The sequence below is a fragment of the Leptonotus elevatus genome, chromosome 16 (assembly GCF_054856555.1).
Source record: "Leptonotus elevatus isolate MCC_2025b chromosome 16, RoL_Lele_1.0, whole genome shotgun sequence".
In the NCBI taxonomy this organism is placed as follows: Eukaryota; Metazoa; Chordata; class Actinopteri; order Syngnathiformes; family Syngnathidae; genus Leptonotus; species Leptonotus elevatus.
Genome location: NC_141254.1, coordinates 16,939,274 through 16,958,422, shown reverse-complemented (window position 1 = coordinate 16,958,422; position 19,149 = coordinate 16,939,274). Strand labels below are relative to the sequence as shown.

At 42.0% G+C, this 19,149-nt stretch overlaps 1 protein-coding gene across 1 annotated transcript in view; it reads left to right on the top strand.

The window, feature by feature from the left end:
• ephb4a (eph receptor B4a) overlaps positions 1-11,164 on the top strand; it is a 40,475-nt gene extending 29,311 nt beyond the window's left edge. The window contains exons 7-17 of the mRNA XM_086098156.1: positions 5-129; positions 916-1,081; positions 2,591-2,690; positions 4,213-4,277; positions 4,428-4,541; positions 4,891-5,138; positions 5,709-5,924; positions 6,077-6,226; positions 7,168-7,361; positions 7,808-7,966; positions 9,212-11,164. Coding sequence (XP_085954282.1) covers positions 5-129; positions 916-1,081; positions 2,591-2,690; positions 4,213-4,277; positions 4,428-4,541; positions 4,891-5,138; positions 5,709-5,924; positions 6,077-6,226; positions 7,168-7,361; positions 7,808-7,966; positions 9,212-9,320 — 1,646 coding nt within the window. The 3' untranslated portion in view covers positions 9,321-11,164. The remainder of the gene's footprint in view (positions 1-4; positions 130-915; positions 1,082-2,590; positions 2,691-4,212; positions 4,278-4,427; positions 4,542-4,890; positions 5,139-5,708; positions 5,925-6,076; positions 6,227-7,167; positions 7,362-7,807; positions 7,967-9,211) is intronic.
• The last annotated feature ends 7,985 nt before the right edge of the window (positions 11,165-19,149 follow it).

Genomic DNA, 19,149 nt, shown 5'->3' with positions numbered 1-19,149 from the left:
GCAGTGCCGTCTCTGGTGTCCGTGATTCGGAAGAGCGACTCCACTGAGAGCAGCTTAACTCTTCACTGGTCCGTCCCTGTGCAGCCACATTACACCATTCTGCAGTATCAACTGCGCTACTGTCAGAAGGTATGAGCGGCCACAAAATTAGATACACACACATCCAGTACAAAAACTGTATCAATAGAATCTTAGAAATTAGAATCCAGTGGACTTCATAAGATGCAGTGGTAGTAGAATGCAATCGCAAAGGATGCAATTTGATGTCATCACCAACAGCTAGAAAATTTGCTATCATCCACAAATAGTAAAGGTAGCAGATTATTGCAAGGCGTTAATGAAAAGTAAAAACAATAACGGGCCCAAGGTTGACCCCTGGGGTACCTCAGACTAGATGGGATTGATATTGGTTGTTACCTGAGACCTGAGCAACATTGATGTCATCTTCAGTCGACAGCAAGTGGCAAAATGGCCGCCTCCTGAGATGGATGAAAACCTTACTCTCATTCCAGTAACACAATATTAACCAAAATACCATAGTTAGACTCGTGGGGCAGTATAGAACATATTATTGTCCCCAAAAAATTGGGGGGTTGACTTCCCCTTTAAATGGCAATAAAAAAAATATATAGTGGAAGGGGGAGGGATAATTTTTTTTTCATAATCGTTCAGCCCTCATACTTTATAAGCAATATTAATTTTGTTATCGCCATAACTTATTTTTCCTGTAATCAAATTCAACAAGTGTTGATTAATTTTGGCAGAAACCACCAGAGTTGCAAGTGTTTTCCCAAGCACAAATGCTGCATTGTTGCCGCCTGGCGCCCATGTTTGACGTGTCTGTCGTCTCCTCACTTGTTGCCGTTTCACTCGCACCTCCATCCCTGCCAAACTGTGTTTTCATTCCACGTGTAGGAGCGGCGCAGCGAGGATCCGTGCCACTACACGGAGAGTAACAGAAACCAGGCCGTGCTGACGGACCTCCGCAGGGCCACTCAGTATGAAGTGCAGGTCCGGGCGCGTACCATGGCCGGTTATGGCAGCTTCAGTCCTGCAGCAGTCTTCCGCACCCTGCCTGACGGTATTACAAAAACAAATAGAATATATATATATATATATATATATAGGAACCATGAACGGGGAACCGAACCCTGTTCACCTCCTCCTTGTGCCATTAAAAGCTATGCATTATTCATGGTGAAAACCTCACATCTTGCAATGTTGACAAAAGTACAAAACCATTCCAGAGTCTGCAGCAAGATTTGAATGTGTTCTGCCTTGGTTTATGCCCAAACCCTCCAGAGCTTAGATTGCGTGTAATCTCATGCACTAAATACTAAATGCGATGAAATCATAACCTCCTCCAGGGAGGTTAAAACAGAAAGATTTTTTTTTTCTCATTTGGTTTAACGATGTATGGAACAGCCAATGTGGAGTAAACATTTTTGACTGGCAAGTACTGTGCGTTTGAACGTACCCGTTATTTGCAAATATGTTTGACCGTATTTAAATACGGCTGAACGTACTCGCAAATGCGTTCAAACGTGCTCACAAGTATGTTCAAACATACACTGAAAAAATGGGGATTGATATTTACTTGAAAAAATCTAGTTCAGAAATTCTAGTTAAACTCCTTGTAAATTGTACTTAAAATTTCTGTGCATCAACTTTTACAAAGCTTTTTCAAGTAAATATCACTCCCCGTTTTTTTTTCAGTGTACTCGCAAGCATGTTCAGTCATACTCACAAATATGTCCGAACATACTCGGAAATACGTTCAAACATACTCGCAAATATTTTCAAACATACTCGCAAATATTTTCTAACATTATCGCAAATATTTTCTAACATACTCACAAGCACGTTTGAATATACTCACAAATATGTCCGAACATACTCGTAAATACGTTCAAACATACTCGCAAATATTTTCAAACATATTCGCAAATATTTTCAAACATATTCGCAAATATTTTCAAACATACTCGCAAATGTTTTCAAACATACTCGCAAATACGTTCAAACGTACTCACAAGCACGTTTGAATATACTCACAAATATGTCCGAACATACTCGTAAATACGTTCAAACATACTGGCAAATATTTTCCAACATACTTGCAAATATTTTCTAACATACTCGCAAATACGTTCAAACATACTCACAAGTACGTGCAAACATACGTTTTTTTTATAAAAATTTTGAACGTTTTGTGATAATGTGGGCTAAATGATTAAAAAAGATTAGGGGAAAATATGCTATATTTGTAGCATTTAGCATGGTCAAGCGCAAGTACGTTTGAACGTATTTGCGAGTACTTTCAAATGTACCCGCAAATACATTTCGAGCGTACTTGCAAGTCAAAACTGTTGACTCCACATTGCCAGCTCTAAATATGCGCTTGTGTAATCTCTTTAAATGAAATTAACGCCGTCCTTGTAGCAGTTTATCGTCTTATAACCCATGCCAGTTTTTTTTTCTGCTTCTCTTCATTTCCTGCTCTTCTCGTGCTTTTGTTCTCCATTGATGTGAATCTCCTCCCTTGACTTCTGTGGCGCCTTTAATTCTCTTCTCTGTTCTACTCTGCCAGGAATTGACTCTTCCTCCCAGTTCTTGGTGCCGGGCATCCTTATCGCCATCGGGATGCTGCTGCTCGTCACTTTCATCTTTGTGGCTGCTTACTGCATACGGTGAGAATACAAGGGGGGGGGCATCATGGGGGGGGGGGCATGCTGCAAGAATAACAGGAAATGGAAAAATGGGGAGAATGTGACGTTTGACTGTCTAGTGCCACTTTGTTCTGTTGTTTATGCGAGTCATTTTGTTGTCTTGCACTCTGCTTTTGCGCTGAGTGTGCGTCTCTTGCACAGCTAAAAAACCTATCCTGTTCGTTAGGACACGTTCCTTTTGGGCTTCATTGTTTGAGTCAACTGTGCGCGATGCCATCTCAAGGAGAGAAAGTGTGTGTTTATATACGTTTTATGCGGGTGAGAGAGGTTGCGATGACGGTAGAGGTAGCAGGCAAGGAGAGACAGGATGCAGGCGTCCCAACCCTGTTTCCACAGGACAGGAGAACAATAGCAGTGACCTTGTGACACGCACACACACACACGCACACACACGCGCACTTACAAACCGGTGGCGGAGGCCCAGATCTGCTTCTAAGGGTGGTGCATTAATGCTATTTTGGGCTTATGAGGTGGGTGAGGGACTAGAAATGGAGGACGGCAGGGCCCCAGCAGCGACATGGCTGATACAGTTTTACAGTATCGTAATTAATAATGTGTCAAATGCCTGCTATTTTTGTTCTTAAAAAATGAGGGGTCTCGGTGAAAATACAAAAAACGTGGCGGGAAACATGATTATCACCGGATATGTTTGATGAGAAGGTTGTTGCTTAACTGGTCTCCGCTCGTGTTGTCTTAATAGCACTAATAAAGTTTGAAGCATGAAATACTTGGCAGAAAATAATGATTCTTTGCAAATGGAGCCTTTATTTGTGCTTTTGAACAAACAAGAAAAAACATTTTTTTTTAATTGGGATAAATGGAAGTTTCACACGAATTTCGATTTGTATCATGTTTGATACATCCGTTTCCAATGCTGAAAGGGAAAGTCAACCCAAACACTATGTTGATGTTTTATGCAGCCCCACTCGTCTAAACACAGTATTCTTGTTAACATTGTGTTTGTGAAATATGAATAAAGAAGCAAAATCCACCTTTTTTTTTTTTTTTTACAACTCATGGGGCGGCCATTTTGCCACTTACTGTGAACCTGAAAATGACATCACAGTTGCTCAAAGAACTCAGGTAACGACCAATCACGGCTCAGCTTGCGAATGTCACATGACTAAACTCAGAAAGAAGGTGAGCCGTGATTGGTAGAAACCTAAACACTGAGCATCTGTGATGTCATTTTCAGTCGACAGCGAGTGACAAAATGGCTGCCCCGTGAGATGGAAAACTGTAAATAATCAAGTCATCACACATTGTTTTTTTTCCCTTTTCACGTTTTCAATTTTTTTTCCAGCCATTTGTGTGATTTTGTTATTGTTTCTTCATCTTCTAAATCGGATCATTTGCATCACCAATCATTTTGCCTCGCATTTGTCCAATGGAGCGTGACGTGACGGTCTTTGTGAGAAAACAACAGAGCTCAACGTGACTCTCTTATCTCCTCTAATCTTATTTTGTCACTGTCTACCTGCAGCAGACACAGCCGCATAAAGGATCCCGAAATGAGCGACAAAAACAGCCAGTACTTAGTAGGCCAAGGTAAGTAAGGCGCTCAACACTGACACGACAAATGTGCAAACGTTACGAAAAATCCTTCTTTAATCTTGACGCCGCTTGTCGCAGCTCATACTTCTCTAACCTTCTGTTTTCTCTTCCTTTCCCACGACTTTGTTTGCTTTACTCCCATAGGGGTCAAGGTTTATATCGACCCCTTCACCTATGAGGACCCCAATGAGGCAGTGCGCGAATTTGCCAAGGAAATCGATGTTTCCTTTGTAAAGATTGAGGAGGTTATTGGAGCCGGTAAGCCGCCAGCTTTACACGTCCGACGTTGAAGACAAAACGTTTTGCTGATGTTCTTTTTAGATGCAGATTATCTTCTTTTGTAAAATGTCATTATTTGGAGTATATCTAATTTACCGAGTTAAATGGATTCGGTGACATTTTAAAGCAATTTCTGTTCTTCTTTATCAAGCTGAATTCAATATTGCGGCACAAAGCTATTAACTGATAAATATGTTAGCTATGTTAACGGCTCCTATTCAAAGCAAAAGGGCAGCACTAGCTGCAAGCAAGCTTTACATTAACCCGTCCCTCTAATGACGTAAGCTCCCTTTGTAAAGTGTATAAGCGCGTTTATGTGTCGTGACAGGAGAGTTTGGGGAGGTGTGCCGAGGGCGGCTGAGGGTCCCCGGGAAAAAAGAAAACTACGTAGCGATAAAGACGCTAAAAGGCGGCTACACCGAGAAGCAGCGGCGCGACTTCCTGTCCGAGGCGTCCATTATGGGCCAGTTCCAGCACCCCAACATTATACACCTGGAGGGCATCATCACAGCCAGCTGCCCAGTCATGATCCTCACAGAGTTTATGGAGAACGGGGCTCTGGATTCTTTCCTACGGGTTAGTTTGGTCGCTGAATGGCAGCATGCGCATTGGACCATTTCATGACAAATCACCCCCCCCCAAAAAAATCTGAAATTTTAACCAAGCTGATTTTGATTTGAATGAAACTTGGTGTACTTGTTGATTGTGACAGCACAACACAAAATCAAAAAAAAATGGGTCAATCGGAGCAGGGGTTTATTATTAAATTAACTTGTTCAGGTCACATGATGTACAAGGTCAATTAAAAGGTCAAAAGGTGACTAAAATATGCACCAATCTTCTAAGTCCGAATTTAGAATCCTTGTAGAATTCCCTTCCCAACAATACTTATTTTGTGAAGATTGGCCCAGTAGTTCCTGAGATACAAGGGTTCAAAGGAAGGCGGCCACGCCCCTTTTACCAAAATATAAACATAAAAAAATTGGCAGGCTGTAACTCCCAAACCGCCGATTGACCTAAAATTGGAGATTTAGTGTCGTTCCATCACTATAAACAAGTACACCAAGTTTAATTGAAATCAAAATCTGCTCTGTTGGCGACGACCCCCGTTCAAACGGAAACTTTTTTTCTCCATCCTCCACGTAGCTTAACGACAGCCAGTTCACGCCCATCCAGCTGGTGGGGATGCTGCGCGGCATCGCCTCAGGCATGAAATACCTGGCGGAGATGAGCTACGTCCACCGAGACCTGGCGGCCCGCAACATCCTGATCAACAGCAACCTGGTGTGCAAGGTGTCCGATTTTGGCCTGTCGCGCTTCCTCCAGGAGAACTCGTCCGACCCGACCTACACCAGCTCCCTGGTAAGCTCGCTTACGTCAGGCCCAGCCGAATCAGCATGTCAAATCCAGCGTTGCGCAACCTCTATTGAGCCGACTACTTAACAATATTTCACATGGAGAATGTTGCAGCGCTAACGTTTTCTGTGAAATGTTCTTTTTTTTCACTTGCGCAGGGAGGGAAGATCCCAATCCGCTGGACAGCGCCGGAGGCGATCGCCTTCAGGAAGTTCACCTCCGCCTCGGATGTGTGGAGCTACGGTATCGTCATGTGGGAGGTCATGTCCTTCGGAGAGAGGCCCTATTGGGACATGAGCAACCAAGATGTAAGTTGACGACAAAATCGTGTCAGGATATTCGTATTTGCGAGATGTAGCCTCGTCGCTTACGGGCCACATCATTAGGCACAATCAAAGCCAGAGATGCTAACAAGAGCAGTTTCAAAATGTCTGCCTTGAATCAGAAAATCCTAATGAGAGCCGAAGTGTAATTCGTTGCCACTATTGTTTAGCTAAATAATGATATGTATAATATTATGGCAGCACTTACAACCACAATAATAGATTTTTGGAATCAGATTGAACATTCACCTATTCATAGTTCACAAATTCAAATTTTCTATGGAATCTATCCCAAGCTATTTGTTGAAAACTCACCTCTTTGTGGCTCTCTGTGTTATTTTTGTGGTATTTCTGTAATGCCCTAAAATGTCACAAGATGGCACCAAAGCCCTGGTTAACAGGAAAGTAGTAATCGGTGTCAAGGAAGTATGCAACGGAGTGTGTTTACCGCATGCGTTTGGTTTTGCTCTAATCAGTAACAGTCAAGCTAACGGGTCATTCTGCAAATAGAGGATGTATATATATTAGGGGTGTGGCACAAAAGATGATTTGATTAATAGCGGAGCAATTCGATTCGATTTGACTCCGTTCGAGAAGTATCATGCAATAACTTTTTTGTTTACATACATTTGAATGAACTTGTTAGTACTGTTTATGTGCCATTTCCTTCTAAGATATATATTTATATATATATATATATTATGTATCTCAATATATTTCAAAGTAGATCGATTCAGTTCAAATCAATTCACTTGCATATTTCAAATAAAAAAGGATTCTTTGGTTCAAACCGTTTTTTTTGTTACACCCCTTTTATATATGTATATAGTGTTTTTTTTCAAAAATGTGTAAGTCAAAAAGTCAAATCTCAGATAATGCGACTGTCCACTACCTTCCATAATAATGATATTTTTCCTTGCGTCCAGGTTATCAATGCTATTGAGCAGGACTATCGGCTGCCCCCTCCGCCCGACTGCCCCACCCACCTCCACCAGCTGATGCTGGACTGCTGGCAGAAGGATCGCTCCGCCCGGCCTCGCTTCGCCGAACTGGTCAGCGCCTTGGACAAACTGATCCGAAACCCGGCGTCGCTGAAAATTGTCGCTCAGGAGGGAGCGGGGTGAGTCCACGAACGCGCGCCCCCGGCTGAATTGACGGGTCAGCGGTCAGATTAGGAGTGGCGGCGGGAAACCAGCCGCGCGTGCGTGCGTGCGCCTTTTCGTGCCGATTCCTCTGCGGCGTCAGTCGTGTGACTGGCGTCCCCCCTTTTTCCTGCTGTTCGTCTTACGTAGCGACCTCACGTCCTGCTGTGACCCGTCAGCATCTTGCTGTGCACGTTTCCCTCCGTCCACATTCTAGCTCGTATACAGTCGAGGACGCTCCGCCCCTGACGAATCTCATTGTTCGTCCCTGTCAATCATGCGGCCTCGCATTAGATCTCTGCATGTCGACGGGAATGCGGCCGCGGGACAAGTATGTAAGCTTCTCCGTATTGTTTTTGTTTGGTGACGCTCTTCCCTTTTGTTTCCTCTCAATTTCCTCCCCCCCCCCCCCCCCCCCCCCCAGGCCCTCCTACCCCCTGCTCGGCCAGCGGTCGCCGTTGACCCTCTCGTCCTGTGCCTCGGTGGGGGAGTGGCTGAGGGCCATCAAAATGGAACGCTACGAGGACAGCTTCCTGCAAGCCGGACTGGCTACTGTGGAGCAGCTGGGACAGATCACAACGCAGTCAGTCCTTTTTTGCAATACATACTAGAGAACAGTGGTCTCACACTTCTTTGCAGTTTTGGTTATTTTACGGATTTTTGATTGCATTTGGTTAAATCACGGTGCCCCCAAAACAGGAGCCCAGGGCGGGCAGTTAAAGGAAAAGCAAACCTAAAAAAAATAAATAAATAAATAAATCAAAATAAATAAATAAATAAAAAGAAGAAAAAAAAATAAAAAGGAAAAGCAAACCTTAACTAGAATCCCACATCGTATTGTAGCTAAAAGGTACAATACGATGGATTGTTGTGACTTTTAGATCTTTATTGCTCAACGTGAAAATAAGTTGCCATGGCTACAGCTCTTCTTTCTCTTCCTCTTCCTCTTCTTCTTCTTCTTCTTCATTTTAACGAAGAAGAAGAAGAAGGTTTGCCATTTGCACGTCGGAATGAAGAGTACGGGTTAGCTTAGCGCTAACTAGCTAGCTAGCTGTTAAGACACAATACAGATGGATTCACTGGACCAAAAGCAAAAACCAAAAAAAAAAAAAAACAAGGGAATTTGAAGTAAGCTATTTTAAACTAATTTAAAAAAATACTAATAATAATTCCGTGGGTTGACACTGCTGCATCAAATTCTGTCCACTCCGATTCAATACATACAGTAGATACATGTTTAAATAAGAAATAAGGAATGAAGCTTTGTAAAGTGCTTTGGACGCCATATGTTGTAGATTTTGTGCTCCATAAGTGCACTCCGTTTACCATTTTGATCAAATTGGATTTTTCATTTGACAAAGACAATGAAGCATTTTTTTAGGAAAAGTACAATAAGTATCTGATTTGAGTTGATTCAGGTCTCGCTCATTATCATCATTTATCAATGACATCAATAATCGACTCAGTGAATATTTAATGTTTATCAGTGTGTTTTTTGAAGATTTTTTTCCCCACGCGTGTTTTCGCTATTCGTGGCCATTCGCAATCCCTCCCGAATGGCAGCGGTTGACTGTAAATATAAAAGTTGTTGAAATAACAGATATATTGCGCCACCTTCTGATCAAATGGGTGATTGGTTATATCGCTTGTTTGTTTTCTCAGAGGCTGAAAAATCTTGACCATGTAAAGCCTATTCTAAGATATTTAGTCCCTTCCTTGTCCATTTTGTCACGACGATAGCATCTCCCAGCATTTCAGCATTTTTTTTTTTAAACACAATCAGTAGCTGATTTGATGTTGAATTACATTTTTTTTTCCCCCCCCCCAGAGACCTGCTACACATGGGTGTGACTTTGGCCGGCCATCAGAGGAAGATCCTCGCCAGCATCCAGACCATGAACTTCCAGAACAAGAGCACGGCACCTGTGACCTTCTAGCTCGCCTAAACAAAGATGCCAGAAATTTTCTGCGGATCTTCTTCTGTGACCGACTTTGGACACATTGGCAGAATTTATCATTAATCACCCTGAAAAGCGAGAATCAGCGAGCGTTGCCCGGAGCTCAATCATCACAGACGACGCCGGCGCGTGCAAAAGGACTCCCTGGCTGAGTGGGCCGCGCTCATGTGTGGAAGGACCCCCCCCCCCCCCCCATTTCAAGTGCCAAGCTGAGAGAAGAATAAAGAACACGGTGATGAAAAGCAGCTGCCCGTCAAATGCAGCAAAAGAAGCTAAAGGCCAATGAAAAGGTCTCAGTGTTGTGTTAATACGAACAAGAACCACTCACACACGTCTGCTGCAATCTGGATCACAGCTTTCGTATCAACAATCGAACACTTGAACTCTGTCGGATTTGTCCTTTTTTTTTCTTTTTTTTTATTCATTTGATTTCAATGTGACCTCTCTTTACTCAGGTGTGGCGCGTAAAACCGGCTTTGCCGTGCTCGCTTTTCATCATAACTTCTTTCATCCTCTTCCGTCTGGCTGTCGCGCGGAGGAGTAAAAAAAAAAAAGAACGACGGCACACAGAGGGAATTCGAAAAGTCCGTTTACGAACATTTTCTACAGCATGCTTTTATGGGAACTTGAACATGGACCAAACGTGACCAGGAACGTCTCTGGCCTCAAACGTCCGTGCTTATGTCATGTTCATTATCTTCCAGTGCCATTCTTTCTTTTTTTTTTTGTGAAAAAAAAATGACATCCTATTTTTCTTCATTTAAATGTACAGCAACTGTTAAAAAAAAAAAAAAAAAAAGAAGAATTTTTTTATCTTTTCAACATTGTTTCTGTTTTAACCTCAAGCTGTACAAAAAGTCTTCTTAAATATTCCGATTACAAATAATGCACCCGGTGTGCCAAATCCCTTGGTTTCAGAATGGAATGCTAATAACAGCACAGAGCTGCTGTTTGATTAGCACCACCCCCCCCCCACCCCCTCCCCCTCCCTTGTAGCGCTTGCTAAAAAAGAAACTGTAATTCTCTTTTCTTTTTTTTACTCCCAAGATTTTGCATCTTTTTAAAGGGTAAGACGACTCTCTTTCTGGCATTTACGGCAATTAGTTTGCATAACGTCCCCCGGGAGGCTGACAGCCTTGCAGTGCACATTTGGGAAAAAGTATCCTGCCAAACAGACATGTCGGATACGAAAAGGCGCACCACTTCTTTCTATGGGCCATAAGACGCAGAATCCTTCTTTTAGATTTTAATTTGCACCGCTGAATATAAGTGAGGTAATGCATAATGTAGAACAACCCCCCCCCACCCCCCACCGCCCCAACAACCTTCCTCGCTGTACCTGATGGGGCAAATTAAAGCTCACGGGAGCTTAAAAATGGCTCTTTTTTTTATCATCTGGGATCATTTTTGGTGGCTTTAAGAAGATTGAGGCGCAATTAACCCTCGCTGATTAACAAGAAGCCGCCGAAATGAGGCGCAGGAAGTGTGCGGCCATTTTATGGCTGCACTTTCATAATCAATAGAGAGTGGACTTAAGACTCCAATCAGCGTAAATCAAACTGGCGCTTAGTGTGCCATTTATTATTATTATTTTTTTTAATACTCATCTAAACCATGACAAGCCTTCATCCAAAGCACTGGGGATGCGACGCAAGTGTGTCAAAACGTTCCTTATGAAGGATCGTGGGAAACGTGGTCTTCATATTGAAGGTCTCGATATACTCCACTTTGAAATAATACATAAAAAAAAAGATGTTTGATTACTGTCCTGTGTGTAGGCTAATTTGTATTCAGTATTCATAAATAAAAATGCTCATAAAATATTCATTGTGTGAGATGTTTTATTTGTCAGTGGATACAAAAAAGAAATTAAAAAACACCCTTAACAGCTTAAAAACCAACTGGCATGTTTAGGGAGAGAAATAAGCCTCTAAAAAAGTCACACGAGAACTGATAAAAAGAGAAGAAAAGTGTGACAACGACCATGGAAACCAAAATATTTATATCATAGTCTTGTAAAAAATAAAACACGCATCCTGGCGGCTCAGTTCAATAAATCCTAAATGAGTGGCCGTCGATAATTTAGCAACGGGCTCATACTGTAATGTACATTAACAAAGACAGTTTTTATCATCTTAATATTTAGTCGTTAGGTCTGGCCAATAACAGTAATGAATTATAATGTATTTAGAATCATACAACATTTATTAATTTATATACCGGTAATTAAAAAAAAAAAAACAGCTTCCATAGCTCACACAACACAGATTTATTTCAACTGAAAGTCAAATCAAGATTTTTCTTCACAATATGTTCTGTGCTTGTCTAATAAACACGACATTCTGATTAATATTGCGTTTGTGGCGTATGAATAAAGCAGCGACATTTCGCCATCTTGCTACTTAATGCTGGCGACTGAAAACGACATCACGGTTGCTCAGGGCTCAGCTAATAACCAATGACAGCTCAGCTTGCGAATGGAACGTGACCACACCCAGAAAACACGTGAGCTGTGATTGGTCATTACTCTTCACCTGAGCCTTTGGCACTGTGATGTCATTTTCAGTCGACAGCAAGTGGCAAAATGGCCGACCCTTAAGATGGATCACAAAAAAATTCATATAGTGAGGGCGCATTAACTCTATTATTGTAAAGATGATTTTTTTTTTTTGTCTTGACATGTACTTTAAATAATGCAATTAAAATTGCAATTTGTGAGAAAAAAAAGATTTTATTTTTATGCCATATCGGCAGTCAAAGTGGTAAATTTTTTCCACGGGTATGTAAGCTAGCTTCAGTGCTAATGTCACACATCATCAAAAAGGTCAATAGTTCATGTCGTGTTATTATTCCGTGGTTAACTTGTTTATATAAATTAAGAATGTTACTACTAAAAAAAATGTGTCTTACTGTTCCTAACGGTTTTATTATGATGGCAGATGAAACAGATGATATCGTTGCGTGTTTGGAAAGATTGCGTTGGCCCTTAAGTTGCAGATGACATCACAGAATCCCCCGTGTGGCCTCCAAGTGAAAATCCACGTCATTAGCCTGTCTTCAGTCTCTTCTGACAAGCCCGCGTGACCCCGCCGCGACTCCTGTCTTAAAGTCTAATCGGTTACAATAAAGCAGATCCACCTTTTTGACCAAAGACATTTCCAGATAGGTTTTCAAACCTCCTTGTTGTAAAGTTCTTTTCATTGCGAACAGATGTGAAGTTGCAGCTCCTTGTCTCTCTTGTTCATATCACAGAAGAGCCAACGGCGTGTTTTTCTACCTTTTTTTTTTTTTGGGTCTCTCATCTATCCCGCCGCCCCAGTTTTTTTTTTTTTTTGTTTTTAATAAGGGAGCACTACTGAGGCTGACTCCCGGCTTGTGTTTCTCCAGAGAGCGTTTGCCCCAAAGGCTGGGAGCTCGTCCTCTCCTGCGTTCCACTTCCTGGTCCTCAGCCCTTGTTTAATCAGGAGGAGATGTTCTTTTCTTCTCTTCCGCCTCGGGCTCAGATGGGCTCACAGCGGGAAAAAAAAAGAAGAGGCTTAAACTCTGGCTCTCCGCTTCTTACCATAACCGGGCTAACCTGCCGGGACTTTTTTTAACAAGTCTGCCTGATGAATGCACTTTGATGATCTCTTTCCTGACTCGCGCTGCTGCTCTTGTGTGGCCCCACAAGCATCCGAGCGGTGGCGGTAAATAAAAGGCATATATTTTTTGTTTAATGAAAAGACAGCCCCGCATTCATTCCCCCGGTTTCTACTTCTGTCAGTGCTCGGAGTGACCCTTGACCTCGCCGTATAGCGCAAATCCAGCTGCAGCTTTGTCCCGCGGTCTGAATGGCTATTCATTAGCGAGCGGGCCGGCCAGCTTTTTGCATTTGGCGGATTCTGTCATTCCACTTGCATTCCTGGGTGCATTCAAGTGTGTGTGTGTGTGTGGTGGGGGTCTGTCAGTGGGACAGGTACATGTGTGTGTATGCGGAAGGAAAAAAGGGGGGGGGGGAGCAGCATGTGATCCTGTATGGAAAGCAAATAGTTCAATTACTGTTTCAATGCATATCATACATTGCCCATTTGTAAAGTAAGCAATGATAATTCGGGCAACAATTTGCACTCCAAAAACAATTGGGTTAAAAATAACCCAAATGGGGTCAAAAAGGTACCGACCCAACTTTTGGGGTTAAAGAAATTATCCAATAAATTAAATAAATAAGCCAAAAAAGTTGGGTGAAGTGAATAACCCACAAAACAACCCAATATTGTTTTGTACAAAACAACCCAATATTGTTTTGTACAAAACAACCCAATATTGTTTTGTACAAAACAACCCAATATTGTTTTGTACAAAACAACCCAATTTTTTGGGAGTGATTTATTGAACCCAAAAAGTTGGGTCTGCCGCTTTTTGACTCAATTTGGGCTTTTTTTTTTTTTTTTACCCAGCTGTTTTTAAAGTGTTCACTCTAAAATAACAACGATCAAGTGAATTTTTTGGGGTCGTTTTGTGGGTTGTTCACTTGACCCAACTTTTTGGGTTAAATAAATAACCCAGAAAGTTGGGTTGGTCCCTTTTGACCCAAATTGATGTTATTTTTTTTACCCAACTGTTTTTAAAGTATTAACAAAAATCAAGTGCATTTTGGGGGGCTGGGGGAGGGAGGGTTGTGGGTAATTGACTACCCAACTTTTTTATTTTAAAGTGTTTACTCTAAAATAACAACATTTGGGGAGGGAAGGTCTGTTTAAAATAAATAACCCAGAATGTTGGGTTGGTCCCTTTTGACCCAATTTTTTTTTTTTTTTTTTTTACCCAACTGTTTTTAAAGTGTTTACTCTAAAATAGCAAAAATTCAATCCAAAAAGTTGTCAAATGGACCCATGTGGTGAAAACGGATGGACGTTGTAACGCAACGACGATTGGCGACAGAGAGTCGCATCACGCATCGGACTTTTTGGCACGTGTCTAATGTCTAATTGTCATACGAGTGGGAAAAAGATCATTACAGTGAGTCGTGAAAAGTAAAACCAACACAGCGGTTAGAACTCTTGACATTTTGTATCAGATGAATTTCACATTGGGCCGTTCAACTCCGGGGAGGCGCCACTGTATTTATATTATACTCGCTTTATAATCAGACTTGACTGAACTAATTTGGCTTCGCCTCCTTTTTTCGTCATTGGAAGCAGAAAGAAGGACATTCAGATTTCCAAACTAAATCAAATGCAACCTTTTGCTGCCAGATTTCCTCCGAGCCAGATTTCCTTTGGCAGACGGTTTTGATCCAAATGTCTTGATGTTTTGTGGGTCAAGCAGGCAACGTGGATGAGGCGTCACCTTAGGTCACCCGGTGTCAAACTCAAGGCCGCCGGGCCACATCTGGCCCCCCGCTCGTCATTTTATGTGGTCTGTGAAAGCTTGCCAATAGAATTTCCTAGACTTCTACAACCTTACAAGTAATAACTAAAAATGAAGGGGCAATTATGTAATATGACGCTGTGATCATTAGGATAACCACATCGAAGATATTAGGGAAGGAACAAGAACTTTGTCTGTGGGAAACGCAGTGCAGAACAGCCTCTGCTTAACAGACATTATGGCTAGCCATGTGTTAGAAATTTTTTTTTTTTTAAATATATATATATATATATATATAGTGTATATCTTCAGATCAAGCCAAACCAATTTCAAACGATTATTAGTGTTTTTATAGCAAACTTTTACGATTCCGTCGCACTCGTTTGATGACGCACTCGCACGACGAGCCACCTTCAAGTGATCTTTCGGTTTTTGTCATGTCGCTCCCCCGCTGCTCGCCGTCCCCGTCTGTTGACTTAACAGCAGCCGGGGGCCCGCATCCGACCCACCTGCTCAAACAGAGCGACTAAGACTGTCATTATGCTCTCAGGCTGCAGGGAAGTCCGCGTAGAATTAACTTTGGACTTTCCAGCCGCCTCCGGCTCATCTGCGGACGACAGACCCCCCCCCCCCCCCCTCCCCCCCCTGCTGTCTTCCTCAACGTTATGATTATCCTCGCTCGTACTTCATTTCTCAGGGAGATTACTTCCGAGCTGTCGCTTTTTTCGGAATGCGTTTGTGCAAATTGTAATGTTTGACTTTCAAATGAAAAATGTGGCCAAAAGTTGCGCGCACGCAGGCTGCCTGCTCATTTGTTTTGATTTTGTTTTTGCTACTACTAGCTAGCCATCAATCAAACGAAAGAAGGAAAATGTCCTCCAGGTAAACAAAAGTCTTCAATTCTTTTAACTTCAATTTGAGCCAATTGAACTGCAATAGGAACCATGTGGCTTCTTCCAGCCAATAGACAAAAGGAAGCGTATGATAACAATAAAATTGTTAAATATTGACAGCAGACTTCAGAATTGAACAAAAAGACTGCACAGGTATAATATTACTTTAATGATTCTCAGTGCTGAGAAATGAATAAAGTAAAACAAAAGTCATCTATAGTTCATTTTTCTGAGGTTGAAATGGTGATTTAGAATTTTGAAAGAGTCGGTCTGCTCGCTACAGGACGAGTTAGAGACTTCCATTAAGTTAGCATGCATGTTTTTGAGACATGGCAGGAAGCCGGAGTACACAGAGGAAACACACGCGAGCGCGGGGAGAACATACAGACTCCACACAGGAAGGCCGACCCAACCCAGACCTGCCTTTGATATGTTTTTTTTATGTTTTTTTTATTGAGTGTTGTTTTATTTATTGTTGAGATGAATCCTCTATTTAAAGCAAACTAATGCAAATGAATCAATTAAATTCAAATTAATAGTGTATAATAAAAGGTGATTATTTTTTTTTTTAAGTTTATTGTGACTCACCTGTGCTCTTTATTATGCTGCCTGAATGAACAACTAAGGTTTTATTTTATTTTTTGCATCGTTTGAGAGGACATTTTAATTCACGGCAACATAGGGGTGTCCAAGCTACGGCCCGGGGGCTATTTGCGGCCCACCGTCCTTTTTCTCGCGGCCCACAACATATATTACACCTGACAACTATCACTAATGATAAATTTGACTTCGACGGCATTTGTAGATATGCAGAGAAACTACAACCCCCCCCCCCCTCCCATGTTTGCTATCACCTTTAGGTGTTAAACACACACACACAAAGAAAAACCCTGAAAAAAGTGGTATTGGACATCTCAAATAATTATTTTATTTTTATTCAATTCAGATATTGATTTGCGTACCATAGGGAAAGCAATGCGACCCAAAGATGAGAGAAGGAAGGCTCTTCATGAACCCCCCCCCCCCCCCCCCCCCCACACACACACACATGGCAGCACTCCAAAACAGCCATAATTCAGCCGACTTCAAAGAGCGGATCATATTTTCACTGGAGGTGTCGCAGGGTTGAAGAATGTGAACATGAACACTAACACCTTGGCAACAAGCGTCTGGGCCTCCCCGGCTCCCCCGTGGCGCCCTTTTTTTTTTTTTTTTTGGGAGCGCCAAGATGGCTTGTCATGAGGAAATTAAAGAAGTGCGAGCCTGGCCGATACTCTCAGTGTGAAACGTCAGCCGGATTGGGAAAGTTGACCCGCGCTGATTGAATTCCCCCCCCACCCCCCCGTCCATGTGATGCGGCCTTTGTGCGTGAAATGGCGCGAGCGTGTCCGGCAGCATGTTCAGCATGTTTCTGATCGCTGTGATGGATTTCCTTCTTGAACTCTGCCGGCCAAAAAGTTAGATTGATGGCTTTACGCTCTTAACCTTTCACGGAGGCCTCGCCTGCACGCGCTAACGCACCTTAACTCACCCTCTCACCTCGCCGTCCCTCAAAGATAAATCTTAGCTAAAAGCTGCACCCCCAGAACATCATCATCATCATCATCATCATCATCATCATCATCATCCAGTGTGTTTGCTCAACCCCCATCAGAGCACTCGAAGGGGCTCTTAAAGAGCCTCATTTAATCCATGATGACCACCCAAACAAGCTAATGTTGCCACATGAGATTTTTCTTTCACTTCAAGTCTGCCTCCAGGGTGCATAATAAATGCGGCGCCCCCCCGCTCGGACCCCCGATGCCCTCCTGCTGTGTCAGCCCGTTTTGGATGAATGACGGCCTATCATAACTGTTGAATTATACTGCAAAAACATGGCCACTCACGTCTATTACTGACCGTGTGCGTTTGCCGCATATTGTGTCAATCTGCGGGGCGGTCGGGGGGGGGGGGGGGGGGGGGGGGGGGCGAGACCAAGTGTGTGCGTGTACCCCATTTAACACATGGTTGTAATTTGAGCAACATCTGGATGCAATATGAGACAAAGGGGGACAGGGGGCAGCACTCCATGTTTGTAGAAAGTGAAACTGTAATCTGGAAAAAAAAAAAGTAATCAAATTACAGGTGGTTAAAGTAATCTGATAGGGAAATTAAAACGGCGGCAATAACGTGATAACAATCGCACAGAAGTAACCACTGAGGAAAGTGTGTTCGTTAATGAAAGCAATTACGAGGAATTGGGTTGAAAATGGAAAATATGATATGAGACAGCAATCTGATTATTGAGGCGCGGGAACACTGACTGAGACGATAAACGTAAACTCAAAACAGACTACATTTGAAATTGGATGACAGTGGTAATAATTTAGAAATAAACTTGACTGCCGTTTAATCAGTTAACAGTATTCCTATTGTATTTCATTTGATTTCAGAGTACATACAGTACAACATCTAAAAATGTTAACCTTGTGTCACAATGAGGAGTAATACATAGACATTTTTTTTAATCTACTATTTTGATTGTGAAAAATAACAAACACATCTAAAGTATTTTTCTCAAAATCTGTCTCTCCTGATCTGCTTCTTGCAAGCTCTGATGCATCCTTAACAGCTACGCCGCACTGCCGCCCTCTAGCGGCCAAATGATGACATTACACCAATGTCGTGTCGGAGGCGAGAATTTATGTGGCGCCCCCTTCCGTCGGCAAAAAATATGCTCGTAAAAAAAAAGAAAAAGGAAAATATATTTTCAGTCTTCGCAAAAAAAAAATCTAAATGAAAAAACTGTTTTTTTGCTCCTCAAATATTACAGTATTGGGTTAAGATACAACTTGTGTTATGCAGTAAACTGCATTTTATTGACTTACTGAACTCAGCCAATACATTAGCCATTCACAAAAGTGACCTCTTTCATAAACAGTATTAACATTTTGCGGCTTGAACCGAGGTGCAAAATTTTTGACTAGTAGCAATTTCAGCTGTATTTATGAGTGGCTGGGGACTGTTTTTCCTATTTTCTCTTTCAGTTTTTATAATGGCCCTTTGAGCGCCATACAAAATTTATGAAAAAAAGATGACTCACTATATCATGAGCTTTTGTGGGTCTAATGTTTGGGGGGTTTAAAGCATTCAGCAGTTCCTCTGAGGCGTTATCAAGTGCAAAATGGAGCAGATCAAATGCTCTTGTGGGCCGCGGGTTCCCCAACCCTTGCTTTGAATTATTAAAGTGTTTTGGATTTCCTCTAGAAACATACGTTGACAAAGATGTTTTGAAATTAGTCATCATTGTGGATTCATGCACATTGTGTGATCTTAAGTGAATTGATCATCATTTCGATAGGTTTTATTTGACACGATGCTACAAAACATTCTACAGCATAGTGGGTGCAAGGTGGAAGAAAAATAGTTTTAGATTCCTGTTTTTATATAGACAGTGTCACTTTTTATTTTATTTTTATTAATTTTTTTACAAAAGTGAAGTGTTCCCTCAATGTATTGTTACACAACCCCAAACATATTTTCTATATTTGAGCACTGCGGCGGTCACTTCATGCACGCATCATACT